Genomic DNA, 27,544 nt, shown 5'->3' with positions numbered 1-27,544 from the left:
GACTGCTTTCAAGCATTTAAATATTTCATTAAAATCCCCAAATGCTTTTTCTAAGTTACCAATCCAACACTTTAAATATTAAAAACAGTCTATTTATAAAGTAGCTAACACAGCCACAGAGGTAAGATCCATGGGTTCAAATCAGTTCTGACTTGCAGTGAGACAGAGGGAAAATGAATGAAATAAAAAGGCAATCCTTTTGGATAAGTTGAAGATGGAGCCCTTCATTTTGCCAAAAGTAAATGTTTACAATCTCATTTTGCAAGGATCCTGTTGGTTAGTAAATAACATGGAATCATTCCTTGGAAGTAATTTCCCCTTAGGGAAATTATCCATATGAATGATGGGGAAAGTGGGCTGCAGTGCATCATCAGCTTTAGGTAGCAGTCTTGATTCTTCTACACATGCACCATTTGCAGTGCAATTCACTTGCATGGACTTGACTGTAAGTGGGATTTTCAGAGGTAGAAAGCTTTTACTCCCAATCTCTGTTCATGCAGGACAGTGTGAGAGGTCACTTCTTCCAGGTATGTTCCCCACCTGTTTGCTGGAGGTTACCACTCTCAGCTACCTCAGTTCACAGCCTGGTAAATGGACTTTACCGCTGGTTTCAGCTTAGGTGAGTAGGTCAGGTGCAAACTACCGAGGAGCAGAGCCACCTCATCTTCTGCCCTGTCAACTGCAAGGGGAACCTCCGGCAGAGTAGTGGAGTAGAAAGAGAAAAATCAATAAATAATATCAGCCTGGGATTAAATCACCAGAAATTGTGAGTCAAAGCCCTCAGTGATTTGGGGATGAGCTCCATTAGGCTTTTTTCTCAATGATTCAGAGGACTTCTTTTTTACTGGGATGCCATGGGTATCTCTCCATGAAGCCTTGCACAGAGACACAATAGTGGTGGGCAAGATCAGTGCTATATGGCATGGATAATCTTGCCTAGTACACCACAGAGTCTCAAGAAAATTTTTTTATGTATGAAATACATTTGTATAATTGTGTTTTGTACCCTGCTGTAAACACATACAGGTTATCTGTAAAAATTCACTTTTGTTGCCCGTGAGTGAGCTGCCATCTTCCCCCTTTTAAAATCCTGACAACCTTTCCTGTAGATAGCTTACTTGCTCAGTTGTGACGTTTCAGTTGACTGTCCAAAGAAGTCAATTTGGGCACCAGCATTTGCCATCTATTTCAAGAACTTTCATTACAGCAAGAACTCATACTGTGCAAGTCTACCAGAGGTGGCCATAAACAAACACTAGATTCATGTTCCTGGCACTGAGACCGTTTAAGCAGTTCAGCTTCCTCTCTGCTGTTATGTTTGGATTCAGTAAAGAGTCCATAAAGGTGCATTCCTGATTTAACTAGCTGCCTGTAAAGTGGTTGTTTGGATTTTTTTTTCCGTTGGTTTGAAGGGTGTGGTAAGAATACTGGGGAGGGGGCGGCATGTACGGTGCACTGGACCGGCTCAGGGCGGTAGCAGTCTTTTATCTCAGGTGCCTTACTTCCATGTGTTTGTAGCACGTAGCTGAAGAGCTCCAGGACCTGCTCCAGTGGCTAATGGGAGCACCAGCTGGACTGAAAATGAACCGAGCTTTGGATCAGGTTTTGGGCCGCTTCTTCCTTTACCACATCCATCTTTGGATTAGTAAGTGCAATTGTTTAACTTTCCAGCCTCCCTTTTCATCTCTTCCCTTCTGAGTGTTTAATGTTTGCCTAGAGGTGAACAATGAATCAAGATGCATTACTGCAAGTAAAAACTTGTCTGTGAGTCTTCCTGCTGTGGGAACTCAAGCCAAAGGTGGATTCCCACAGAAGGAAGTCATGCATATTAAATAAAGTGCTTGTATTGATGCTTTGCACGAAGTGCAAATCACAACACAGCTTGCTTACTTGGTGCCATTAGTGGTGAGTGTCCAAGGAAAGGCTTTAGGTCTATGAGGCTTTCGTAGTCTTTGCCGTGTAAGAGGCAGCTGATAAGGTAGGGATGAGGAGTGTGCTCTCGGGATGCAAATGGCAACCCTGTCCTACCACTGAGTTCAGCTTAATGCAACTTCATTATTTCAAGTCCCTACTTGAAATAGCAGACCCCTGCTATCCTTGATAAGTGTCTTGATAAAGGAGTACAGTCATGATGGACATGGACTCCTTGGTTACTAGACTGATTTACTTTGCTCACCAATCAAGTATGGTCTTGTTACTGTGACTTTGCTCCACTTCAGTGATGAAAAAGACTGTATGCCTCCACACTGGTTTGTTTTACAAAAGCCACATGGTAGCTTTTGTGGGAGTAGCAAGAAAATGGGAATGGTTGTAGAAAAGGTTGATGTGTGCAGTTAAAAATGTAATTAGGAACCTGGACGCAAATCTAGAGAAGCAAATTGCGTGTGGAGCAAGGTGACTGCTCTGTTCCAGCTAAGCATGTCCTCCCCTTCCTCACAGAGCTGGCACACCTGGACAGACACCCTGGGGGAAAGAGAGTTTTTGTTGTCCCTCCTAAACAGAAGATGGCATCTAAAGGAGTTTCCCAGTTTTGCTTCTGGTTTTTTGTGGCTATGATTTCTGGAGCAATGTGCTAGGGCAGGGGGAATCAGTCTTTTGAGAGTGTCAGCAGGAAGATGTTTCAGTCAAATACTGACACCCTGCAATGTCCACTAGGCTACATCCACCTGATGTCCCCATTCATTGAGATGATCCTCTGGTACGTTGGTCTGTCAGCTTGTCTGGGCCTGACCGTGGCTCTCTGCATCCTCTCCGACATCATTGCGCTTCTGACCTTCCACATCTACTGCTTCTATGTCTATGGAGCCAGGTGAGTTGATCTCTCTTGGCTGTGTCTTGGGTATGTTTGGAGAGAAGGGCCATGTCTTTAATTTGTGGAGCATTCAATTCTGGTGTAGTTCTCTTTAATTCGCAGTTTAGCCAGCAATTAATTTATTGCATTCTTTTATGCATGTAGAAATGATGACCACAGTAGTAGAAGCAACCTATCTTTCAGTTCTCCTGCGTTTTAAATATTTATTTGTTGTGATAGTGGAAAAATAAAACTACATGACAGGCAGAGGACAAGAAAGCAGTTCACCCCGTCCCTTTGATTCAACCTTATAGTACTCTTTTCAGTTGCACCCTGCCCAGTAAATTTGAGGGGAACTGAAGGAGAGGAGGAAGAAAGGGGAACCCTTGTCCTTCTGGAGAAGCCCCAGAGTCCCTGCCTCTGCCCTGCTTCCGTGGTTCTTGTCTGCATCACAGAGCACAGATGGCAGGTTTGGGGTTACAGCATGGCTGTGACACCATCCTGGTGTCATTGTCTGGACCTACTGGAGGGCCCCATGAGCTGAGAGCTGGGCAGAGGCCCTGAGGGAGCGTGTGGGAGTGCAGGGGGCTTTGGGGCACGTCTGGGGCACGTCGGAGTTACTGTGCAGATGGTGCCCACCAACGTGCTCTCTTCTGCCTCCCATTAACATGTGCTGCAGCAAGGAGTCACACAGGCCACTGGAGGATAGCTGCTCTTGCCAAACAGGTGAGAGAGAAAGTAATAAATAAAGGAACTTTTGACTTATAAACTACAGAATGGTCATCGTTCCTCACCAGGCTGTGAACAGAGGGCTTTACATTGCAAACAGAAGAAACAGTAGAACTTTAGTTATGGATAGTTTAGGGAATGGTTAGAAATGCTGAGATATGATTTATGAATCAGGTCTGTTGTGAGCATAGGGCTTACACCCGAAATCAGTAATGTCAGTAATGGGGAGTCTCTTCCCAGCACCTCTAATTACTGGAATTTCTGTTTTGGTCTGTGAGGAGTGGCCTTGCTCCTCCTAATTGTGCAGAGAGTGGAAATAGGAAAAGCATTTTCTCAGCTGATTGCTTTTCCCTTGCGAGCTGCAGGGAGCCAGTCTACCCGCCTCGGATGTTCGTTAGAAGTGTATAGAAGTATAGAGTATGTTATCTTGCTGCTGGCACCGAGCTGCCCCTGCTGTGCCAGGTGCCCCCCGTGGAGAGTCAGGAAGCGATAGCAGTCACCCACATCAACGCAGCCACCACAGCACCTTGCGTTCCTGCAGCTGGCGGAAGAATTTGCTGGTTTCAGGTGCTGGTGAAGCCTGAGATCCCCTTCTGAAACAAACCACAGAGTGAAACAAGAGCAGGCATGTATGTGCAGACAGCCAGGGAAGGTGGGGCAGGTGCTACAGCAGGAACACCCGCTTGGTGTCATGTCGGGGTGTGCGGGGGAGTGGGTGGCCTTAGTCAGAGTCACAGGGCAGGTGTGTACCAGCAACCTGGAGGAGCTGTCCTGGGCACCCTCCTGCCTAGGGATTAGTGCACCAAGCTGTGCCTGCCAGTCTGGGGGCACCCTGCCAATTCCTTGAAGCAGTTGGTGTTCCTCAAACCAGATTTTTCTCTTGGATAAGACTCCTTGCCTCTGCTTTCACAATGCTGCCTTGAAATCTGAGCAGCCTCCACGCCTTAACTAGGCGGGTTAACCAATCTGGCTTTTGTAGCTCAGGCTTTCTCAGGCTCCGTTCTGCCCCACAGATTGGCTATGTCCCCTTTCTTTACATCCCTGTACGTTGGACACTGCTGCCCAGGGCTCTTTGTGCCTCTTCTCCATGACAGGGGCTCTTTCTTCCTCAATATTATTCCGTAGGGGTGTCTCTTTCCCACCCCTTATCACCCCAAGCTTCTCTCACCATTGCCATTTTTCTGGGAGGGAAGTCGCTCCAAGTGTCATAGCACCAAGTTAGGAAAACCTAAGGAAAGGATGTGATAGGGGCCACCAGCCGCTTAGGTGGTCTCTTCCCACTCTTAAGGATGTTCGAAGCTGTGCTTTAGTAAAGAAGGTGCAGGGGCTCCAGTCCTCTCCTTTGTCTCTCGGTGCTGTGGGGCCAAAATTGAATTGCATTGACTCTAGTGTGAGGGGTAAGACTTCGGCCATTCCTGCTGTGGAAGGGTTGTGAAGCAAGGGCAACAGGGCAGTTCTAAACTGGAGAAACTGAGGTGAGCTTGGGGGAATGAGCTTGCTGCTTCTTTTGCTGCAGGGAAGGTGGTTGCATGGACCTGGAGATTGCTGCTGCTCATAGGGGCCACCCTCCAGCAGCACTTGCCACTTCCCATATGCCAACCTCTTCATCAAGAGGGGCAGAAATCGAGAGCCTTGCCACAGCCCTGGGACACGGCATGGCCGTTACCCTCCAGTGGTCCAGAGCTGTCTGCAGTAGCCTGCTTTGCCTGTGCCAGGGGCGAGCCCAAATCCGGTTGACTGAGCAATTAGTATTTTATCTGCGTCATTCTCGGGTTGATTTCTTTTGCCGCCCTGAGTTCTGCGGCGTCGGTAAGTGAGTGGGCGCAGGGGTGTAATGATGACAGCTGTTTTGTGTTGAAGCTCGGGAACTCGCAGCTCTGATGCACAGCGTCTTCTCTTTGCTCAGGCTCTACTGCCTGAAGATTTACGGCCTGTCATCTCTCTGGCGCTTGTTCCGTGGGAAGAAGTGGAACGTCCTGCGGCAGCGGGTGGATTCCTGCTCCTATGACTTGGACCAGGTAGTGCTGCAGCACCGGGGGCTCGCTGCAGGCTGCTGCCCACGGCAGGGCCATCCTATCCTGCTTTGGCTAACACTGAGACAGAAGCCACGGGAGGCTTTGTGGTTCCCAGAACAAGTGCATGCTCCAGCTCCCTGCATCTGTGGCTTTTCAACCAAATTCTTGGACTCTGCTGCTCCGCAGCACGCCTTCACTTCTCTGCATGTTCAGGGGGCCTAATTCTGGCAAGTGCTGAGCACCTGCAAGGCACCCTGGTGAACTGCAGTGGGTGTTGCAGATGCTCACAGCTCCGGGAGCATGGGAGTGGGTATGGGGGAGGGAGGCAATTTAAAAAGTGGTGCCCAGCAGTGTTGCCACAGTAACAGACATGCCAGCGTTTCTATTAAAAGGCCCCGTTTCATTCACGTTGCGCTGGAGCCTGGCCCACACATTCTCACTCAAGCAGCAGAGGCAGTTTTTTGTCAAATGCTGTAAGCTCTTTTTAATTTCTGAAATGCCATGCAAAAGTTCATCAGAGCCTGAACCACTCCACGCCAGCAGTTGCAAACATCACTAAAATAATACAATAATATTTGGTAACTTCCAGGGCCAGCACCTGTCTCTCCATTGCAACAGATAACCTTGAGCTTCTTACACCACAGTGGAGGAGCTATTTTTCTGTTTCTTTGGTGATTGAAAGCTTCTGTGCCAGGAAGACAGTTTGCATCAGGGCTCGGTCCCTGTGTACTTTGAGGAGAGTTGATTTGGCACTTCAGGCTTCATCCTGCTGTTCTGGAGGCCAGTGGGAATTATGTCACTGGCCTGGGTGGGAAGAGACGTTCAAAGCAGACCTTAAAAGACTTTCGGAGATGTTAAGCAACTGCAGTGGAGTGACAGAGGAGGAGAGAAACAACTGCTGTGAAGAGAATGGATTTGGGTTATGATCTATTTCTGGTTATGTGCATAAAGCTGGGTGTTGTTCCGCCTCTGACACGGCTGTCTGGGTTATTTTCTTTCATAATATACCACGGCCATGATCTCTTTTTGCAGAAATGGCAGTGCCCTGTGTTCCTGTGGCCTCTCTGTTCTGAAAGTGGTGACTGAAAATTGAAGAGTCAGATCCCTATTCGTCTTAAATCTGCATTTCTCCAGTTGAAATTTGTTAGGCTTACACCAGCTGGGCTGGCCCAGAATAAAAATAACTTTTTCTGTGGGCAGTGGAGCTAATGACACCTGCTTTCCTATGGATTTTTCTCCTTCATCCTCTGCATATCGCTCCCCCCCACCCCAGTAACTCCAGCTTCTTTCTCTCTCCCAGTTTCCTGCTGAGCAAGAGGCAGAAGTCCTGTGGCTGGACTGACCAGCCAGCTGCTGCTGCTGGGAGTGTTTATCAACCAGATTTTGTCAGCTTTTCACCAGGTGTTCTGCTAAAACAAAGAAGAACAAAAATACGTCTCAATTCTCTCTAAAAAATTCCCTATGAAATTTCTACTTCTTTGTACCCTTTCACATTTTTCTGGTAAAAACTGACCAATGGCTCTAAAACTTATGGGGATAGGCAGTGGAAAAATGGCATGATCATGTAAGTCTTGTTTCCTAAGGAAGCTGACCTGAGATAGGAAATCTTGAGTATTGTCTACAAAGGAAAAAATGCTGTCAGGATCCAACTTACTTGTCTTTCCAAACATAGCCTTGTAATAGGGAATCTTCTGAAAAGTCTCAGTGAGAGAAGTACTGAGAATATTCAAGGTAACAGCGTTATTCGCTTAGGGAGTAAAAAACCACATTAATGAGCCTTGCAAACTTTCATTGTCTCACAGTTTCCTATTCTTTTATTTTTATTTTATTTAGCCATTACTTTGCTAGTAATTGCTTGTGTTTCTTTTTTTCCCTAGTTATTTATTGGCACTTTGCTATTTACAATCCTGCTGTTCCTCCTGCCTACAACTGCTCTGTATTATTTGGTGTTTACCCTGGTAAGGTTTAACCCTTGAAGCTAGTCATATACTGTCTTCTGAGATATTAAAAAAAGGTTTCCTAGTCATTTACTGTCATCCACAAAGAAAATACAAATTTGTCTGGGTGTCCCAGGAAGGGTTCTTACACAGCCCCTGTAGACCAAGCAAGTGGAAATCAAGATACATGGTTTTGTTTCTCCAAAGGGAATTCCCAGCAAATCCTGTTCAGCAGGACAAGCTGTTCCCCTCCCTTTCACTCAGAAGTCATTTTTTTATCTTTCCATCCCACATCTGGGGTGACAGCCCCTCTAGTTTGATCCAGAACTTTTTTTTTCCCATGAAATTAGCTTGCCATGTTAAATGCTTTCAGCCAGTTTTTGCTCAGAAGGTTGGACTTCTTTATTTTTCTCTTCTTCCCCCAATATGACTAGTCCACTCTGAGGCCTGTCTGGAGCAAAATTTTCCACAGACAGTGGCCATCACGTGGCTCAAAAAAGATGTTGAAACGCTCTCTTTTCAGATGAGCTTGGCAGCAAAAATAAATGCACTGACAAAAGGAGGTGCTTTAATCGGGGGACAAAAAGCACTGAGCAGGAAGCTCATTTCTGACTGCTTTGCTCTTGCTTAGATGCTCTACATGGGGTTTCGTCAGGCAGAAATAAGCTACTGCAGTTCACTGTTGGAGAGAGAAAAGTTTACATGCACTGACACACAGTGATGGAGTTGGCCAGAAATGGAAGCCTGAATTCTCCTCTTTAGACTATGACTGTTGAAAGTAGAGTAGCTCTCATGTCCTTGCAGGTGACAGCCTCTACAACCATAGGAGCTTCATTTCAGTTACACCCTTAAGCTGAGATTGTCAAGGAGCCTCACAGAGGGTCTGGATGCCCAGCACTTCTAGACGTCAAACCCACTTTGGGAGGCTTTAGCTTAGCACACAACAATGTCAGATTGCAGATCAGCTCATGAATTTGCAAGTGTTGCATCTCCTGTTTCTCTGAGATCTTCTTGTTAAACTTCTTTGTAGCTCCGTTTGCTGGTGGTGATTGTGCAAGGCCTGATACATTTGCTGGTTGACCTGATTGACTCTCTGCCTCTTTATTCAATCATCCTTCGGCTCTGCAGATCCTACAGACTTGCAGGTAAGTCCTTCAGCACTGTACAGGCAGAAGTTCAAGGATTTTGCATTATGCATTTAATTTTGATGCAATGGGTAGTTTCTGAATAGAAGGATGCAGGGGGGCAGGAGAGAACCCAAGGCTCAGGTCGTGCAGGTGTCCATCAGTTCCAGCAAGGAGCAGGATGAGGATGTCAATGGAAAGAAATTTGATGCTGACCCAGAATCAGGAGCACGTTTACAAAGCCTGTGGCAACTAAAAGTGACATCCAAACAAGCACTGTATAAATGAGTTCATCTTTTGATTCCAGTTCTAGAGTACCAGGCCATGTAGAACTTCTGAGAGTTAAGCATGCTGTTAACCTTGGGGATTTGGGCTCTGAAATGAGCCAAATTACAAAAATACTTGGAGGTCTGCTGTTTCAGAGGGCTGGATCTACAGTGGCTGTGAATCGATGGAACTGCTTCAGTTTTGTGCTGACTTGACTAACTGAAGTCCTGAGCTGAGGTGTTTGGATTAACTTCAGAGCTCTGGGCAGATTTCAGATAATCATTCTCTTCTTGAGACTAATCTGTCACCGTTTTAAACTATTCATTGTTTTTCCACTTTTAGTAACCATCAGCCGTGGTTGGCACCAGAGTAAAGGGTCATTTTGGAATGGGTTTAACTGTCAACAGCTGTGGTTAATCTAGTTAAAATCAAGCATGTCTAAATTATTATCTCTCATCCATTTAAAGAGCATGCAGAAGGAATTTAAAATACAAGAAAGAGCTTGATCATCACTAAACCAAAGCTAGTCATCAAATGCAATGGAAGCTTGAGGCAACCCATACCAGCTTTGTCTGTTGGAGCAGTGCCAGGCTTGATTTTGGGAAGGTGTAGCTGAGCCATGTTACCAACTCTGTTGCTTTTCCATGTGTCCCTTCAGCAGGTTCCTGTGAATTTCCTGGCAGAAACTTCTTAACCCTTCAGGGCTCTCTTTGGAGAACAGGAGAAGCTGCTGAAGAAAACTGACCCAGTAAACAGCAGGTCATAGGGCAGAAGGAAATCTTGTTACCACTGAGAGATGTAAGGCCATATGTAAGGCCACCAGTCTTAGATTACTCCTCTGTTTTGTTCAGCCAGCTACCTACTGCAGGGTAGTAAACCTCCACCCAGGCAGAGGATTGTCCTCTCAGTTGAGTTTGTTACCTGACGTAGTTTCTTTGTTGGCTGTTTGTTTGCTCCTCTTAAACATTTTAAGAAAGAGAACACTGCAGTGCCATGCTGTCTGCTAGATGAAGAGGCATCTCTGAGAATTTCTGCAGCCTGTGTTCCTGCCCCAGCGCAAAAACATGTCATTGCAGTCGTAACAGATGGAGCAGTTGAATCAAATTCAAAGGACTTTAGAGAGTACACATCACTTGATGTCCTCACTGCTTAGGTTTTATCTCCCTTTTCAGACACAGAACTTGGATAGGACATCCTCTGGCATATGTTATGGCAGCTGGTTTTACAGGCACCATCAGGATGGTTCTACCAACATGAATGGATAGCTTTTCCTGTCAGCAAGGGGTTAGTGCAGTGTTTAAGTTCAACTCAGTTCAGTCGTGGCATCTGGCCTCCAAGTTCTTTGACTCAGTTTCTGAATTGACAAAATATGACATTGATGAAGCCTGGGCCGGGATAGGTGAAGGATCCATCCACACACCAGAAACAAAATCCATATTTTCTTTCTGCACATCTGAAATGAAATACTTTGGACCTTTAAAAGCCTTTTGCACATATATCAAAGCTGATGTCCTCTGTGTAAGAGTTCTGTCCGCCCAGTGTCAGCTCAAGGGATGCCACCTTGGTTGGGATGGGTACACTGTGATGTCGATTTATAGTCTGAAGTAAGACATAGCAGTGAGGTTCAGGGGTCTCAAACTCTGCCCACACACAAGTTACCAACATACTGTTTGATCATGAACAGGTCAGTTCATTTTCTCTGTATTTCTCTTTCCCCCTTTCCCAATATTCACATCACAAACTTCGGGGCAAGTTTTGTCATGGTTCTGTAGGACCTGTCGTGGTGGTGTCTCCGTGATTACTGAAATACAAACAAGCAGGGAGCTTGCTTTAGTGTGCTGTCATGTGAAACAAAGCAAACAGGTTCATGTCCTGACCTCTCTTGTGCCATCTATGATGCCTGTATATAGAAAAAGCAGAACCCTGAGCTCGGGAGTTGGCTGGCAATGACAGAATAGTTTAGGGGTTCTCTGCTAGAATGATCTGCAGTAGACTAAGCCTTCCTGCTTTTTCTGTGAAGTGAATTGCTCAGACTCCTCTGAGCATTGTAGTAATCTATAGGTCATTCTAAAATAAATTTATAGTCTTTTTGTGCATGTATTTTCTTAGAAGTTTAAGACTCTTGAACAATTAAATAACCTAAATAAGAGATTGTTGGCTTGCAGCTGTAGAAGGGAAGTGTGTGGCCATGACCTTCAGAAGCAGCATTTTCTGGTCTAATGGGCTGTTCCTAGGATAAGGCTTTAGAGTGCTCGACCTCATACCTACAACTTCAGTGCCCACTTGTTTCTGCCTCTCTCTGACAAATTGCCTGCCTGCAAAGTAGTTCCTGGAATGGCTTAGACACTTCCTCTTAGCCAAAACTCAATGAATCACGTTGAACACTTTTTGTCATCCAGCGCATTTGCTTACTGAGACCCAGGGTACTCAGACATCTTTTTGAAGGCACTGGGCAAGCCCATGTTTCAATACAATCCAGCAAAATGCAGCTAAATCCTTCCTGTCCTGTACAGAAAAGGCTTTACGATTTGATGAGAGAGTTTAAACCAGAGCTCTCTGCTAGACAAGAGTATTCTTTCCCAGGAGTAAACTGTATAATTTTAATTAATTCAAAGCTTGAGGGAAAAGAGAAAATGTTTTGGTTTTTAAATGTGCAAGAGTCACACAGATGCTATAGCGATGGGGCTTACACAGATAAAGAGTTTTATTTCTATTTATACTCCTGAGTCACTCTTTGATCTGTGGCAGATCACTTCATTACTCTTGCCTCATCTTCTGACCTGTAGAAAGGAATAATAAGGGCACATTTGGCTGGTGCAGGTTTGCAGAACACGGATTGGTTTTATTTCTGTGAAGTGATTCAAGATCTTTCAAAGAAAAATGCCTCTCTAGTCCTAGTTGTTACCTTTGTTTGAAACATTGCATTAAATGTTGATGTGCACTACGTCACCTTCGGAATCCAAAATCTTTCCCATTTGTCTCTACAGTATTGGGAATATAGCAAATCCAAAAAGAAATATAAAAGTGGCAGGTTTGATGGGCTTAGCAGCATGTTAAAAACATATGAATTCTGGGATTAATAGGCAGTGATTGCTTTGAAATGTTTTTAATGCCTCTAGGCCAGCCACTTTCTTCCCTTAGTCTGAAAGAGGGAGAGATTTGCACATGTGCTGTATCCACATGAGCACAAATTAAAGGTGAGTTCTCTGCCTGCTGTTAACATGGAGTTCCCATCCTGATGGAAGTTTGGGAACAGAGAAAGATTTTTTTCCAGTCCCTTTGTCATCATCAGGTCTGACTGTCTCATTTCTAGGCTTTGTGCTTGTCTTAGGACTGTGTTTTCAAGCTGGAAGTCAGAAGGCTGCTTTTAATGGAGCTAAGAGAAACACATTGTTTGTCATTATGCTTAAAACCGCTATAGAATCTGTGCTTCCTGTTGAAAATGTGTAAGGGTTCACAAATCAAGAAAGGTTGAAGACTCCGTTTCTAGGAAATCAGTGCTCAGCCAACAGAGCTGAGCAGCAAATGGCATGGTATTTTCTCTAAGCATTAATTTGGTTTCCTTGGTTTGTTTCTTTTCAGCCGGTGTGAAGTTCAGAGTCCTTGAGCAGCAGGATGGAAAACCTCTTCGACTCCTTATGCAGGTAAGCCCCTAGTGCCCTCTGTGACATTTTCTGCTGCAGGCTTCCCCGCAGACTGACCCCAAGGTCCTGCTCTCTCCTGTAGCAGTTCTGAAACTGGTCCTACTGAAAGGCCCCACTTCAAAAATTTTGACTGTGAAATGCTGAAACAAGGGAAGTATATTTCACATTGCAATGACTGGCTGCTGCTTTCTCTTTAATACCCTGCTTGAGTCTTCGGTTTAAAGAAAATGCAATGTCCTGTATGGTGTGGAATGAAATGTGAAAGGTACGATAAACACGGCGCTCTATTAATTCTGGAATTAAGACTTCACATCGTTATCACCTCGCTTCCTGGCTCTGTGTAGCTTCACCTAAATAATTGCTGAACACTGAGAGAAGAAAAAGAAAGGCAGCTAAACCATCCAGAATGAAAGACCAGTAAAAGGTCTTCCCCTCCAGATGTGCTGAAAAGCCTTAGCTGCTCCACGATGCCAGCAGGATGAGCATGTGGGCAAGACAAGAGAGGGAAGGGCCTCCTGTTATCTCCTGAGTCGCTCTGGCAAGGTGTATAGGAAAAGCTTACCTGTGCTTTTGTAACCTCGCATTTCCATGCTCTGTCGTCAGAGATACTAAAGGAAATATTTTTCTGAAGAGAAATGATGTGATAGTAGCAGTGAAGTTCTCATTACACTTTCAGGAGTGATTGTGAAGTTTCCATTTCCTGACTTTGCTGCCATATCACAGGGTCACGTTTCTTGCTCTTTGCATCCTAGGAGGAGAGTCTGCAAGTAGCATATAGAATTTATAAAAAACACTTGGACGCTGAGGGAGTGTGTGGGAAGGAATTAACTGCAGCTTCCCAATTCTTTTTGCTTTTGCCATCACCAGTCCAGCACTATTTCAGCCGAGGTCAGATTAGCATGGAACCAGCACACCAGCTAGCAGCGATTCAAAAGGGAATCCCTTTTCAACAGACGTCTTCTAGGGCAAAACTAGCATTTTCTATGCATGCTGTCTTCCCAGTTCCTGTCTTTCAGCAGGGTAGTGTGTAAGAACCAAAATCTGTCATCCTCCGTGATCAGAAGTACTCCATAAAAAGGAAACCAGACACCAAAGATGAGGCACAGGAGCTGCTGAGCAGAGAATTTGGCATCATTGTTTGTGAGATGAGGTGGATAGCTTCTCCAGAGGAAAAAGGTCACGACTTAGAGAGCAGAGGCAGTGAGTCATATGAATATGATGAATTTTCCTTGGACCACTGCAGAAGGATCCTTTTGCCATCTAGAATATAGCATAAGTCATCATATCAAGAGGTAGAAGTGCTTTAGTGGATGTCTCTCTTGGCCTTCTGTTCAAATAATAATGAGCAGAGAGTCAGTAAAGGCACTTTTTTGCTCTCTCTGTGCTGGTGGAAATGAAAAATGGGCTTGTGTCAGAAATCCTGCAGAATATACCACTTTCTGATAGGTCTTCTGAGAGGACAATCTAAAAAGCCTATTTTTAAGTGACATGCTAAAATTCTTATTTATGGTACGTGATGATGCTCCTTTCTAGAAACTTCGCAGTGGCTTTGTCCCCTCCCCATATGGTAGCCCTCTGGAGCCATGCTTGATGGAAGTAAGGCTGTATGCATGTAACTGTGCCCAAAATAATTTAAGCTATAGGTGACTGATACATTCATAGCTGTCCTTTGGGGCACTGGTAATGGATTAGAAATCAATAACGCTGGGTTTGAGCATTCACATTGAGCTTGTGGTTCAGCTGACTGATTATTTTTTATTTTTAAGATAGTGTCACTGGAATGCAAAGTCCAGACACAGAGAAGTGCAGGGTGGGGGATGATATTGTCATTCCAAATGCTGCTTAATTTTCTCCAGGAAGTCTTACATTGTTCAGTAGTTTCATTAGTGTTTAAAATAATTTATTCTGGTGCACAAGAAGGAATATTTCTGGCAGTGTGGCTCAACTGAACTGATAGCCCAGTGAGAAAACATGATGAGTTTGATTCATCTGTATACCTTCTGCTAGAAGTGTCATCTTTCACAGCAATTGCTTTGAAAAGGGTTAAGCAAAAGAGGAAGGGAAAATGGAACATCTCCATTATGAAACAAAGGATGTATATTATATCAGAGCAGATTATAGCTTTGGACTGCAGAAATTGCATAAAAGGAACACATATTGCCACTTCCCTAATAAACGGTTGCTTTTGTTTTGCTTGTTTGTTTCCATTTATAATAGGAGAGGCAGATGCATATATTGCACTGGGCGTAAAACCATCTCTTGTTATTTCTCAGCATGCAAGTGTTACTGCTCGGTATCACCACTCTGCCTAGGGATGATTTTCAACGAGAAATGTTGTGTCCAAACCTTACAGCCCACGTAGCTAATAGTCAAAGGAACATACACTGTGTATCTCCCTGGTATAGCAGCAGTTTCTATCCTCCCCCAGCATGTTTTCACTTAAAACATACTGGTTTGCCTACAGCTGAGGAAATAGGCAGAAATAGTTACTCAGATTTTACTGTTGTTTGTTTTGGGGGCAGGTTTCTTTGGTCTTTTTGGTTTTTTTTTTTTTAGCTGGCTGCCTATGACCGCAGCGTGATGAGGTTGGTTATAGTTATGCAGAATGTCCCATAAATGCTGTGGTTGATCCTTGGCCTTTAGGCTGTAGAATGTGTTTGAAATATGAGCTGCATGAGTTTGGGTTAGACATACCTCAGGTGGTATGAGCTCTGCTCTTCCGTTTCGGGTACGAATATTCACTTTGGTTGCATTCAGAACTAGATTGCTGTGAATCTGTTTGGGACCCATTTAATATCTGCTAATGAGTCGGTGTCCCACAGCCGGACCACGCCTGTGCGAGCTGCTGCCCTGGCCTTTTTCTTATATTTCATAGGGATGCTTCTGTGTATGGGCATTTTCTCCTTCTGCTTCAACAATGTTGTACTTTGAAACTAATTTGACAAAGGTCTCCAGGATTAATTCTAATGAACTCTTTGCTTAATCACCCTTTCCCAGAGCTCCATCTTTGTAGGCACTGTGAGTTCATCCTCCCCCTCTCCATGAGCACCAGAGAGAGGTACAGGCAGACTCCCAGAAAACTGGTTGCTCCTCACTGGACAAAAGAAATATTCAGCTTTTGATGAAGTAGTGACTGTCTGCGTGGTTTTTGCTGTGTCTTTCCTTTTTGTGGCTGGGTTTTCTGCTGTGAATTATAGTCTCCTTTCACGCAGCTGCTTGGTTGGTTCCAGCATAGCTGGACCCTTTCGCTGGAGGAGGATGTCCTTCCATTTCTCCCCACTGTCCAAGCTTCCTCTAGCTCTGTAAGTCTCCTCACCTTGGCATCTCTCATGGTCTGTTTTCTGAGATCCACCATTTCTATATAATCTGTTTAGTCTTTTGGAAACTATTGCCATGCATCCTTTTCATGCAACAGATCTCAGCCAGACTGGGTCAGTCCTCTGGACTTCACCTATCTCTCTACCCTGAAGTGCTTCACTGAAATGAGATTTTTCCAAGGTCTAATGTGCTTCTGTCACCCTTTTTCCAGCTAACACGTCTGTCTGCCTCCCCCATCTTCCAAAAGGTCAGCACAGCAACTTTGTGATCATAATCAGAGACCATGAGCTTTTGTAGGCAGAGACTCCAGACGCGGTCATTCTTGACATGGTGATTGAAATCTAATTAAAAAAGATGAACTCAGCCAAGGAGACTTAATTTAAAATGGTAATGAGCAGCCCTGCGTGCCACTGTGTGGTATGCATCCTGTTCTGCTAGGAGATTCCACTGGGTGGGTATCAGGTGATACCAGGTTTAGCTTAAAGCACAGCTGTGGGCTGAGGGCTTAGCACATTAAAGCAGTAGGCCCATAAAAGATGTGGCCTAACTGGCACGTTATAGAGGAGTTGCACCCCCAATGGAGTATTGCTGTCTGTGGTGGGAGGCCCCCATCTCTTCAGCCTCTGCAACCTCCTAACGCAACAAGGCGACAGCCCCACACCCTTGCGTAATGAGCATCACTCAAATCCTGCTGGTGCTTGCATCTGCTTCTCTGCTTGGAAATGATTCTAATAACACTCCTTGCCAAGCTTGATTTGTTAATGTTTCAGGATGTTGTAGAAGACTAAACAGCTTTAGTTAGCCAAAGAGGGATTCTTATGCTTTGTGAGTACCAGTACTGATGTTTTAAGAGAGACCAGTGCTATGCAAAAGTTGGACTTGCCCTCCTCGGCTGCCTGTGTTTCTTACTGCAACATTTTCATTGCTGCTATCCCTCTCTCTTCTCCTCATAGATCAACCCTCTATCCTACGGCAGTGTGGTACAGACATACAGGCTGCCAACCTACAGCTGTTACCCTAAGGATACCTGGACATCTCTCTGCAAGAAGCTGTTCCTTGGAGAGCTAATATATCCTTGGAAACACAAAGGAGAGAAGCAGGACTAAAGACAGCAAAAGAGCTTGAGAAACTTGGTCAGAAAAACATATTGAATCCTAATGCTTTTGGACCAAAGGCATCTCGGAGCCAGCAGCTGCTAAATCCCTTTAATTAATTAGATTTTGGTAACATGGGAGGGGCTGCATTTTTAAAGGCAAGTATTTTTAAACATTATTTTTCAACTTTCCTCTTCCCGTACACTGTGTTTGTGTAATATGCTAATGATTATTTTTGAAGCAAAAGGTTAAACCCATCAGTGCCTCATGAAACCAACATTTAGTGTGATCAAGGAAGTACCTCCTAAATGGTTTGATGATGTTCCTTCCATGTAAGCTCAGAGGGCCATATTAAAATAGCCCTTCGGGTCATTCAAAGCCACAATGCTGAGGTGCGTTCTGCCAAAGGGTATTTTGGACCTTTTATGCTTCAGCCTTCAAGCCAACTGATCAAAACCAACATGGAGGATCAGCTTGTAGAGCCGTACACTGAAAACTCTACAGCAGGGTTATCTGGGTTCATGGGATATTGATTCTTTTCCTTTTGGGTTGGCTTGGATTCACCCCCACTGCAGCACCAGGCGGGGCTAAGCATAGAAACAGCGGGGCTGGAGGCCCAGAAACACAGACTGCTGTATGTTTGTGCCTATATGATCTCATCTACATTTTTTCAAAAGCAAATAGTGTTTTGGGGAGAGCTGAGCCCTGAGCTGACACCAGAACGGAAGAGCAGAGCACACAGCCTCAGACCCCAGACTGCTCAGGTTTACGTGGCAGCGAGCCATGGTAGCTGAGAGCTCGGGGCTCTGCCAAGGCTCAGGGCTTCTTCGCTTAGTCGCAGTGTAAGGCAAACGCAGCTTTGCTGAGTCCAGCTCTGGCTGGTGTGTCTGCCAGAGGACTGCAGCAGCCCAGCTTGTTACACAGCTCAGCCAGCTCAGGGAAGCGTGCACTGTGTCCCCCCTGTTTCTCAGGGCCCAGGTGAGAGCCTCACCATGTAGTGCCTCATCTTTTGCACTTTCTGATAGTCAAGGAGCTTTCGAAGTTATCTTGGATATGAGGCATTTAAAGCCACTTCTTTCCCTGAAACTATAGACCCATTTCTCTTGGGAGAGTTTTCCTGCTTTGGATACTGCCTCCACAGTACAGCAGTGCTTGGCTTTTCAGTGTCCCAGTCGGATGGTGTGCTCATTTTGATGTGAGCCTTCTATTCCCTCTCTTGGGAGAGTGCCTCTGTGCACAAGAGTGTGATGTCCCACCAGGTACTTTGTAAATGTAGATATTTACATACAATCATTACCCAAAAGTACGCTTTCTCCAGGTCTGCTAGCTCCTCTCGCCCCAGCTGAAACAACGATGTAGTATCGCTGTACCCTGCTGCCACTCTGAGTGCCCGAAGTGACTGTGTTAACTGGTAGGTGAGAGCTCTGGATCCTGACCTTTTCCTCTGTCTGTCCAAGGAAGCAAGGATGGAGGAAGAAGAGGAGGATGTGTTATGGCTGCAGTGCTCAGGTCTTCTCAACAGGGCTGCCTGTGTATTGCAGTGGGAGCAGGTGGAGCCAAGGTGCCCTGGGCTTTAGTAGCCTTCAGTCAGCCCTTCCACTGGCAGGGTAAGAGTTTCCGACTCCAGCCCCATGTCTCATCCATGTACTTGAAGCTGTCACAGAAGAGAAGGGCTTATGGACCTGCTGCTTTAAGACATCCCTGGCCAGATATATTTGGTTTGTCTGTAACTGCTCAAAGCCTCTCATGGTGCAGCCACTGCCTCTTCAGTCATAGCTTGATCAGGAGAAAATGAAGCTCTGTAGGCAGGTGCTTGGTCCAGACGTTCCTTAGCAGGCAAACACAGGGAGTGCCAAGGTCTTACAGTTTTCTTAAGGACGTCATGAAGGGAGGCAGTATTACATGGGCACTGCCACCCAAAGAGGATGCCCTATTACCTTGATCCAGGGAAGAAGGGCACATCATTGAAGAAAGCCAGCGTGGCAAAAGCCCTCCACCACCGTCTGCCGCTGCAGGCTCTGGGTGGGACATCACTGGCTGCAGAAACTGGAGAGACCTTTGTTCTTCTTTAACGATCAGTGCTTAAAACTCATGTACAAATACAGTAACTTCTTCTCTTGCAATATCAATGCCCAGGTATTTCTCTCCAGGTGTGAATAACTCCAGGTTGTGATCCATTTAGTGGATGAATGGTCTGAGTAATGTTTCTCACTTCAGCTTAAGTCAGAGTCTTGGAGACCCATCCTTACCTGGCACTCAGCGGAGCAGATTTACACTTTACCTCCCTCTCATGTTTCCACTGGAGCTACTAAATGATATTCCCTCTGCTTCCTCCCACGCCTGCATAGTTTGGTTTACTCACTGCTATGAGAAACTTTATTATTTCTGATCTTGTGAAAATAATGTTCCTAATATCCTAGCTTTTAAAATCTTTCCATGAGACCAGACAGCTCACAACAGTCCTAATTGTGGCTGTCCTTTGGGATCAAGTGACCTGAAAGCCCCAGAGACAGGACAGAGACATGAAAACCAGCAAATGTGTCCTTCCTATTGGGAACCTGCCAAAGATATTAGATGTTCCAGTGTTGGAATGTCTGTTTACCAAAGGCTGATACTGACTCCAGGGCTGGTGAAATGTCAAACTGAGAAAAAGCTCTTCCTCCGACCCAAGAGCCTGAATCTTCTTTGACACAGAGGACCTTGAGTAGCCCAGCTGAGAAATGACAGCCCCTTGTGGGTGCAGTTCTCCTGTGTCACACACAAGTGGTGCCTGAGGTTTCTTGCTGTTTCTCATAGTCGTCATTCTCCTTGTCCCTGATGGTATCTGAGCCTGTGAGTTTCTTCTGCTGGATATTTGCCATGTCTCTCCTCTTCCTTTCCAGTCACTGCTGTGAAATAGTCTTCCCCCACCCTTTTCCGATTCTGCGCAGAGACATTACAACTTAGCAGACATCCTGTTCAGGAACATTTGACCTTATGTCATCTCTCTAATTAGAAGTTGGGATCAGCATCATCTTCCACAGCAGCACAGACAGGCCTAGCACTGGCATTTCCTCAGGGAAGACACTGCTGGTAAGTTTATGGCTCTAATTTATCCTCAGATCCATATTATCCATATCAGTCCTTGGATGAGAAGTAGTTAAAGATTTCAAATCTTCTCTGATTCCTACCACACACCCCTTATAGCAGGCAACAAGCAGTCTTTGCCAACCATCATTCAAAGACTGTAATCTTGCAGACTTTTTTTAATACTGCGTTTCCTTATTATTATTTCTTCCACCTTATGGTTCCCAGTGCTGGCACAACACTCGATGTGCCTCTTTACATAGGCATGTTTTTTGTGAAGGAAAACATGATTCACTGCATACAAAGCTCCATCCTAGATAGAAATTCTGCCTTTGAGAAATACTTTCCTTTCCTAACCAGAATAGCATGTGACGATGCTGGAAGAAAATCTCAGTAATTACACTGTACTGAAGGCCCTGGTTATGGTTTTGGGAGTTTTCCCTGATGCTGGACTGTGCCTTTTTCTGCTGGCATGTGTGAATATACCATCGGGCCCACAGAAAGAGTGTTGCACGTGTGTATAATCCATATGTTGACTTACACTCCCAGGAGTGTAAAAGCAGACTTGCTCCATGCTCATCGCGGTATGGTTTGTGCGGAGAGAAGTGCTGACAGAGCGATGGCGATGCGAGCGGGGCTGGTGTGGCAGGTCCACGCGCAGCTGAGACCAGAGAGGCTCTGCATGTACCACTTGCAGGACCTTGTGTTTGAGAGTTTAGGGATGGAGATCTTTGTTCTGCTGACAGGTGTGGATTTTTTGGTTAATTAAACCTTCTAATCAGAACTTAAATGGATTTTGATTACACTAGAATAAAGAGCTCAGGAGGAAAATAGAGCTTTTCCAACTCTTGTTTATCTTGCACCTGTGTGGCTGCCTCAGCAGTGTCTGCCACCGCCACGGGGACTGGGCAGGGCGGCTGCTGAAGGCTCGGCTTGGCGGAGCAGGCGGCTCATCCTGGTCCTGAGGCCTGGCCGGGCGGTTGCTTGACCTCTGCTCTCCACACACAGAAGGTGTTTCACCACTTGTCCAGCTGAGAGTGTTCTGCTAAGGCCAGACCATGAAGCCCTTGCAAGGAGGAGCGCTGATCTGGCGGATCCTGCCTCAGGCCTGGGAGGCAGTTGAGGTGATGCTCCTCCAGCTTGGTTTTTTCCTATGATTCAGTGAGGGGCTCCTTTGCTTTCTGTGAGCCTGCCCATGCGATGTTGCTGTTCAGTGTGAGGGGCAGGATGGAGGGGACAAGCCTCTGCAGCACTTACACTGTGCAGTCTGAGCAGGAGCACAGGCTGTGCCTGGGAATGATGGGTGCCTTGTGGCCGCTCCTCACATCAGAGCCATTACACCCTTGAATTCATCCTCATTCCCTTCCCTTCCTTTTTCCTTCTCCTTTTTATTCCTCTTCCTCAGCAGTTTGCACCCAGCTGCCTCTTGCCCAGCTAGCGGCACACAGTCCACCTGCCTTCTGCAGCATGGACTGTTCGAGCAGGCCCAGAGCACCACTGCTTGCTGGTGGTTGTCTGAGGCCATGCAGAGCCCATGTGTGACCACAGCTGGAGCCCTGTCGCCGGCAGAGACCTGGAGGGCTGTTCCTCAGCAGTCAGCAGATTGAGAAGGACCAGCTTCCCCAGGCGCTCAGGCTGGCATCCGGGCTCCCTCGCAGCTGCCGTGTGCCGTGTTGCGGGAGCGCGGCGGTGAAGCAGTGTTGCTCCAGGCCAGCTGAATGTCAAGCACAGCCAGCTGGATGCACGGCCGTGACAATGTCCCCACGCCCCAGCAAGCCTCTGCCAGGATCACCCCCCTACATCTGCCTCACGCTGAGGCTGCTGCTTCCTGCAGTGTCCTGCCATCAGCTCCTGAAACAACCCCACTGCCTTCTCCATGCTACTCCTCTCAATGATTCCCGTTGCTCTGGGCTCTAGTTTGGTTTCCACCATCCCACCAAGGAGGTGAGAAATCACTTGAATGAGTCATAAACCAGGGCTCTGGGGTTGGCCCTGGAGGAGTGGCAGGACTGAGAACCAGAGGCTAAGAAAAGAGAAACAAAATTGAGATTCCTGCCCATCATCCTCCTCCTGCCAACTCCCTGCCACTTTGGATACAATGGACTGGTGGACAGAAATGACAGGAATGGCTTTTCTCCCCTCCCGGGGAACGCGGGCACACACAAATCTCCCCTGTCCACTTCCCCTGCTCCACCATCCAGGGCTGTGCCCTGGGGCAAGAGTTTTTCTGCAGGCTTTACCCTCCGCAGGCTTTACCCTCTGAGCCCCCCTGCTCCCCAGGGAATGCCATCGACAGTGGCTGGGGCGGCAGCAGCTCCAGATAGAGTCAGCAGGACATCTGCTATTTCATTTTGCTTTTATCTGCTATTTCATTTTGCTTTTGCAGAGGCCGGATGAGCTCGGCTGTTTGGGAGGCAGGGGTGGGGAGACAGAGGGGGGCTGTGTTTGGCCCCTGCCATGCAGACAAGCCAAACTGAGCAGCGCTGAGCGTGAAGATACCCTCTCCCTGTGGAGATACAAACCCCTCATCAAAACAAGCCCCCCCAAAAGAGTTTACACCGCTTGGCTCCAAGGCAGCAAATTGAGCTCAAGCCCTCAGGCCTCAGGAGAGGAGAGGGAGCCAGGCTGGGACCAGGCAGGGGGCAGCCCCTCACCCCAGAGCTCTGCCATCTCCCCTCCCACTATGAGCATGGAGGGAAGAGCTCTACCATCTGCCTTTCCCCAGGCTGGGCAGGGTCAGAGGGCACCGTGCCCGAGCGGCAGAGGTGATGCACGCAGCTCAAGGTCCCTTGTCCCCAGAGCAGCAGGCCAGGGGGGTCCTGCTGCCCCGTGGGGTGCTCAGATGAGGCATCTCAGTGCCGAGAGCTTGTGTCTCAGCTGGCTGAGGACTGATGCGTTCATCACCGCCTGGTCCCCAGCACTGCGCATTGCCAGTCCGTCACCTCCGAGGGTGGAAAATCCCCTTGGCTGCCCGGCCAGCGTGGTGGAGCTGCTTGGGCTTTGCCAGCTGCCATTTACCTGGTTTTGGTCCACCCCACTTCAGCCCATTTTACAGATTCCCCTTTGCCAGTCCCACTTTTGGGGGATTTTTGGCAGAGGAGTCAGTGATGGATAACCACACGCCCATGGCCGCAGCTGTCCTGGCCCTTTGCTTGATGGCAGAGCAGTCCCCAAGGGAGGAAGGTGAATCAGCCATGCAGTAAAAGACAGGTTTGGGCAGCAATTAATATTTTATAAAAGCAAGAAGTCTTGCTGCTGCTGCAACTTGAGGAGCGCAGGGCAGGGAGCAGAGCAGGAGGAAGAGGAGGAGTGGAGGCTGGAGGAAAGCAGAGCAGAGGAGCTGACTCACTAGCCCAAGGGAGGGCTGCCATCAGCCCCGCCGAGCCAAGAGCCACGGGCTTCCATGCCACTGGGCAAGGCAAGAGCCCTGATCCCGCGCTGATGAGCTGCAGCACCGGTTGCACAAAGGCTGGGGGGTCTCACACAGGATTGGGCTCTCAGGCTCATAGAAATGGGGGAGACAGAAGGGCAGGGGATCAGGGGGGCAAAGCAGGAGGAGCAGAGGGACCCAGGGCACCAGGACTGCACTGGTGTATCTTTGTAGCAGGGAAGGATGCGATGGATGCTGGGGTCCTCCCAGCACGAGGCAGGCTGGAGGGGATTCAAAACTGGGACAGGAGCAGAGAGGAGGCTGGGCAGAGGGAGGTGGGGCCACTGTGCCTGGGGCTGGGGGCTGCAGTCTGAAAGCTGGAAGAGGAACAAAGGTCAGGAGTGCTGGAGCGTGGTGGGGCTGGGTGGTGGATGCCATCCTGTGCCCCCATCACCGCTTTCACCCTGTGCTGGCCCATCACGATGGAGCTGAACCATTTGCCAGCATCTGTGGGGTCCCTGCACATCCCGGGTGCGTCCCTGCCCTGGGACCTGCGGTGCCACCGATTTTCACTTACGGCAAAAAGCTGTTTTCTGCAGAGCAGAGGCTCGTGCCGTAGCAGTGCCCCGGTGATGCTGGGAGGGACCCACCACCCCATGGTGGGACACAACCATCTCCAGTCCTCCTGTGGGACCTCCTCTGCCCCAGGGGAGCCACATCCAGGGCAGTTTGGCAGTGAGGTCAAGGGGAAAAGCATCCCCCCCTCCACCCATCCCCTCTCCCCCCCTCCCCCTCTCCATCCATGAGTGACACCAGCCTGGGTGAGGTGGGGTCCATGGACCCCTCCCCTGGAGCTAAACCCCTTGGGCGGGGAGGGGGGAGAAGGGTGCCCGTGTGCAGGTGTGGGCACACATGTAGGTGGGAAGAGGCTCCTGGCACCCCGTAACGCTGCAGCGGAGACAGGAGCCCCCAGCCCAATGCTCCTGGCCAAACACGCTGACCCCAACCCACCTCCCGCTCCTCCAGCACATCCACAGGGCTGAGCCCAAATCTTAATCTGCCTTAACGCTGCAGATTCTGCCACACTCATCAGACCTCTCCGGAGCTCTTGGGCACTCGCAGCCGCTGGGAAGGAGCCGGAGGAGCCGCAGCATCCCTGCGTGCTGATGAGCATCCCCAGTGCTGGCTGGGATGGGGAGGACACATATCGTTTTAAATGGGGCTAACTGGAGGCAGCCAGGTTGGGAACCTAATTAGTGGGCTGCCGGGCTCTAAAAAGATTAGGCAGGATGCTTTGTTCGGCACAGGATTTGTCAGCGATGCCGGCAGGGAGGGGACCCTCGCCCAGCCGGGCACTGGCACATTCCCATGGGGCTCCAGCGGGATCGGGCCCGGGAGTGGCGCCTCGTGGAGCCGGGACCTCCCGGAGGCCACTGCCAGGGCGATGCCGAGGGTGTCCGGTGGAGGCTGCCCGGGCCCGGGGAGGTGCCGCTGGGGTGAGTGTTGGTGCCGCAGCCCTTCGTGGCCCCATGGCCGTCACCATCCCCTGGGGACACACTGGGTGTCACCCCTCCGGCCTCAGCCCTGGCAGGGTGCTGGCTGCCCATCAGCCCTCCCCAGAGCCGGCAAGGGGGTGCATGCGCCTCCCACCCCCCTAACCCACACCTGGCTGCCCCCCATAGCTGGACGCCCCCCAGTACCTGAGTCCCTCCTCCCCCCACGTCCCTGCATGCCTGCCCCACACCTGGATGACCCCCATAAATGGATGCCCCCCCACCTGTATGTCCACTGACCTGGATACCCGCCAATCCGGGATGCCCCCCCACACACCGGGATGCCCGGCCCACACCTGGATGTCCCGCCCTACACCTGGATGCCCCACACACACCTGGATGCCCCCCATACTCCGGCCTGCCCCACGCCGGGCCCCGTCGCGCCCCCCCTCCAGACTCGCTGTCCCATCATGCTCTGCGCCGGCGCGCCCCGCGCGGCGGCGGCCGCCCCCCGCAAGGCACGCCGGGACCTGTAGTCTCCATCTTGCCCCGCCCGTCCCGCAGCCGGCCCCGCCCCTCAGCCCCGCCCCTCCAGGGCCCGGACGGGAGCGCCGGGGCGGGGCCGGCTTTGACGGGCGCGTCGCTCAGCCTATGGGAGCGGCGGTACCCGGGTGCGGGGCGGGCCCTGCCGCCGCCTCTCCCTCGGCCCGGGCGGGCGCTGCGCGGCGGTGGCAGGCGGAGGCTGCGGCCGTGGTGGCGGCTGCGCGGCCCGGCCCGGCCCCGGGCGCCCCGGCGGTGAGGTGGGTGTGCGGGTGGGTGTGCGGGGCGGCCCGGCCCGGCGCTGGGGCCCGGCGGGACGGGTTGGGGCGGCGGGGCCTGGCGGGGCGGCGGCGCATTGTGCGGGCGGGCGCGGGGGCTTTGTCAGCGGCGGGGGGCGCTGAGGAGCCGGCGGGGCCGGGCTGCCTCCCCCATCCTCCTCCTCCTCCTTCTCCTCCTCCCGCCGCAGGTCCCCAGCGCGTCCCTCGGCGGAAGATGCGAGGCGAGGCGGTGGGCCGGCTGTGAGCTGCGGCGGGGGGAGAGGCCCGGTGGTGTCCCCGGAGCGGGGCCGGAGCCCCCCCTCAGGCCGGCGGGCGGCGGAGGATGCGGATCGGGCCTCCTCGCCGATGAGAGGGAGGATGGGAACCCAGGGCAGCCCGGTGAAGAGCTACGATTACCTCCTCAAGTTCCTGCTGGTGGGGGACAGCGACGTGGGGAAGGGAGAGATCCTGGAGAGCCTGCAGGACGGCGCCTCCGAGTCCCCCTACGCCTACAGCAACGGTAAGGGGGGGCCGGGGGGCAGCGGCCGGCCCGCGGCCGCGCAGGGGGAGCCCGAGCCGCAGCACTGGCCCCTCCGCACTGGGCAGCAGCAGGGACCCGTGCGAGGGGTCCCTGCCCGTGGGGAGGCCGACGCTGCGGAGGGAGGGGTTGGTTTGCTTTTTTCTTTGTTTTTTTTCCATGAACTGGAAGCATAGTGTGGTTTATCAGGGGTTGCGTGACTGGCAGCGGCAAGGCCACGGCTGTTGCTTAAAATCGTAAAGATCTGCAGGAGAATTTATCCAGAGAGACGTCAGAGGGGTCGGTGTCTGATGTAATCAATCCCCTGGATGCGCAAATCCCGCAGCGCGGCTGGACCCTTCCCAAGCAGAGCTCTGCCTCGGTGCCCTGCTCCTGCTCCAGGAGCCGAGCTGCTTTCCCGTGGCCGCAGCCGGGGTTAACGCCAGGACCGGGCTGCAGCCAGAGGTAGCAGGGTCTGTAACGCCAGAGCAGGAGCCTTATTTCCAGGCCAGAGCTGCTCTCACTTGGTAGCTGGCTACTGTGAGCGCAGCTTGGTCCGCCTCCTGCAAACATCAAGGTTTCTAATGGAGCCCATGACAGACCATTAACTACAGTGTCACAAGACCATAATTAAGAGCCAAGGAGTGGCGCTGTGCTATTTCCTGCGTGCCCTCGCTGCAGTTAAAGCGTAACATGACCTGGCAGGGTGCAAGTCCTGGGGTGGTTTTCAATCTGTCATCCTTCCCCCCAGCCTCCGTGCAAAAATAATGTCCCCAGGGGCTCGACAGAAGCGATCCCATTCATGCCCTGCATCATCACTGCAGCCGACCCCAGGGCTGGAGCAGGTGGTGCTTAGTTTTGCCTGTAAGCAGGAGTCTGAGGGCATCGGGTGCTTCTCGATGCTCTGTGCTGAAGATGGCTGAATTTAGAGTATAAAGGAGCGGCGTGGCTTGGCTCCTAACTGCGTGCTTAGTCCTCAGAGCTACTACCAGCTTCATAGGAGCTGATGCAAGTGCGCACCTGCTCCGCAGAGATTTACGGAGAGGTGGTGACTCAGAAGTCAGGCTGCTTGTGAAATGAGAGCAGCAAATTCTGGAACTAGAAGGCTGTGGTATCATTCATCTCCTTGGGTGTCTGGATGAGCTGGTGTGGTTTGCCTTCGAGGAGATGCTTGGCGCTTTTAAGCTTCCCTGAAGAGAGTTTGTGTCTCTGAAGAACCTGTCTCATCTGGGAGCTGTAGAGCTGCTCCTTGGGGTTAGTGTTTACTAAGCAGAAAAGGATGAAGAGTGTAACGGAGTTGTTGTTTTAAGTGAACTGTTAAAGTCAGGGTTGTCTTTTGATAGAAATGGTTTTGACCGCTGTTTGAAGCAGGCAATGCAGGA

The 27,544-nt window shown here is 49.4% G+C and overlaps 2 protein-coding genes across 7 annotated transcripts in view; both read left to right on the top strand.

Moving 5' to 3' along the window:
- Positions 1–20,816, top strand: part of PIGQ (phosphatidylinositol glycan anchor biosynthesis class Q) — a 38,457-nt gene extending 17,641 nt beyond the window's left edge. For 5 of the 6 annotated variants that reach the window (XM_074886055.1, XM_074886056.1, XM_074886057.1 and 2 more), the window contains exons 5-11: positions 1,519–1,645; positions 2,656–2,809; positions 5,427–5,538; positions 7,413–7,493; positions 8,503–8,617; positions 12,446–12,507; positions 16,779–20,816. In XM_074886055.1, the coding sequence (XP_074742156.1) occupies positions 1,519–1,645; positions 2,656–2,809; positions 5,427–5,538; positions 7,413–7,493; positions 8,503–8,617; positions 12,446–12,507; positions 16,779–16,931 (804 nt within the window). In that variant the 3' untranslated portion in view covers positions 16,932–20,816. Of the gene's footprint in view, positions 1–1,518; positions 1,646–2,655; positions 2,810–5,426; positions 5,539–7,412; positions 7,494–8,502; positions 8,618–9,521; positions 9,662–12,445; positions 12,508–16,778 lie in introns of all 6 variants that reach the window. The other variant, XR_012631157.1, reaches the window with a different exon arrangement.
- Positions 20,817–25,541: 4,725 nt separating this feature from the next.
- The window catches only part of RAB40C (RAB40C, member RAS oncogene family), a 37,765-nt gene continuing 35,762 nt past the window's right edge, over positions 25,542–27,544 (top strand). Inside the window, exons 1-2 of the mRNA XM_074885705.1 lie at positions 25,542–25,648; positions 25,855–26,165. Of these exons, the coding sequence (XP_074741806.1) occupies positions 26,012–26,165 (154 nt within the window). The 5' untranslated portion in view covers positions 25,542–25,648; positions 25,855–26,011. The remainder of the gene's footprint in view (positions 25,649–25,854; positions 26,166–27,544) is intronic.

The sequence above is a fragment of the Strix uralensis genome, chromosome 16 (genome assembly GCF_047716275.1).
Source record: "Strix uralensis isolate ZFMK-TIS-50842 chromosome 16, bStrUra1, whole genome shotgun sequence".
In the NCBI taxonomy this organism is placed as follows: domain Eukaryota; kingdom Metazoa; phylum Chordata; class Aves; order Strigiformes; family Strigidae; genus Strix; species Strix uralensis.
The sequence above is the reverse complement of the archived record's forward strand: the minus strand, read 5'-3'. Positions and strand labels throughout refer to the sequence as shown.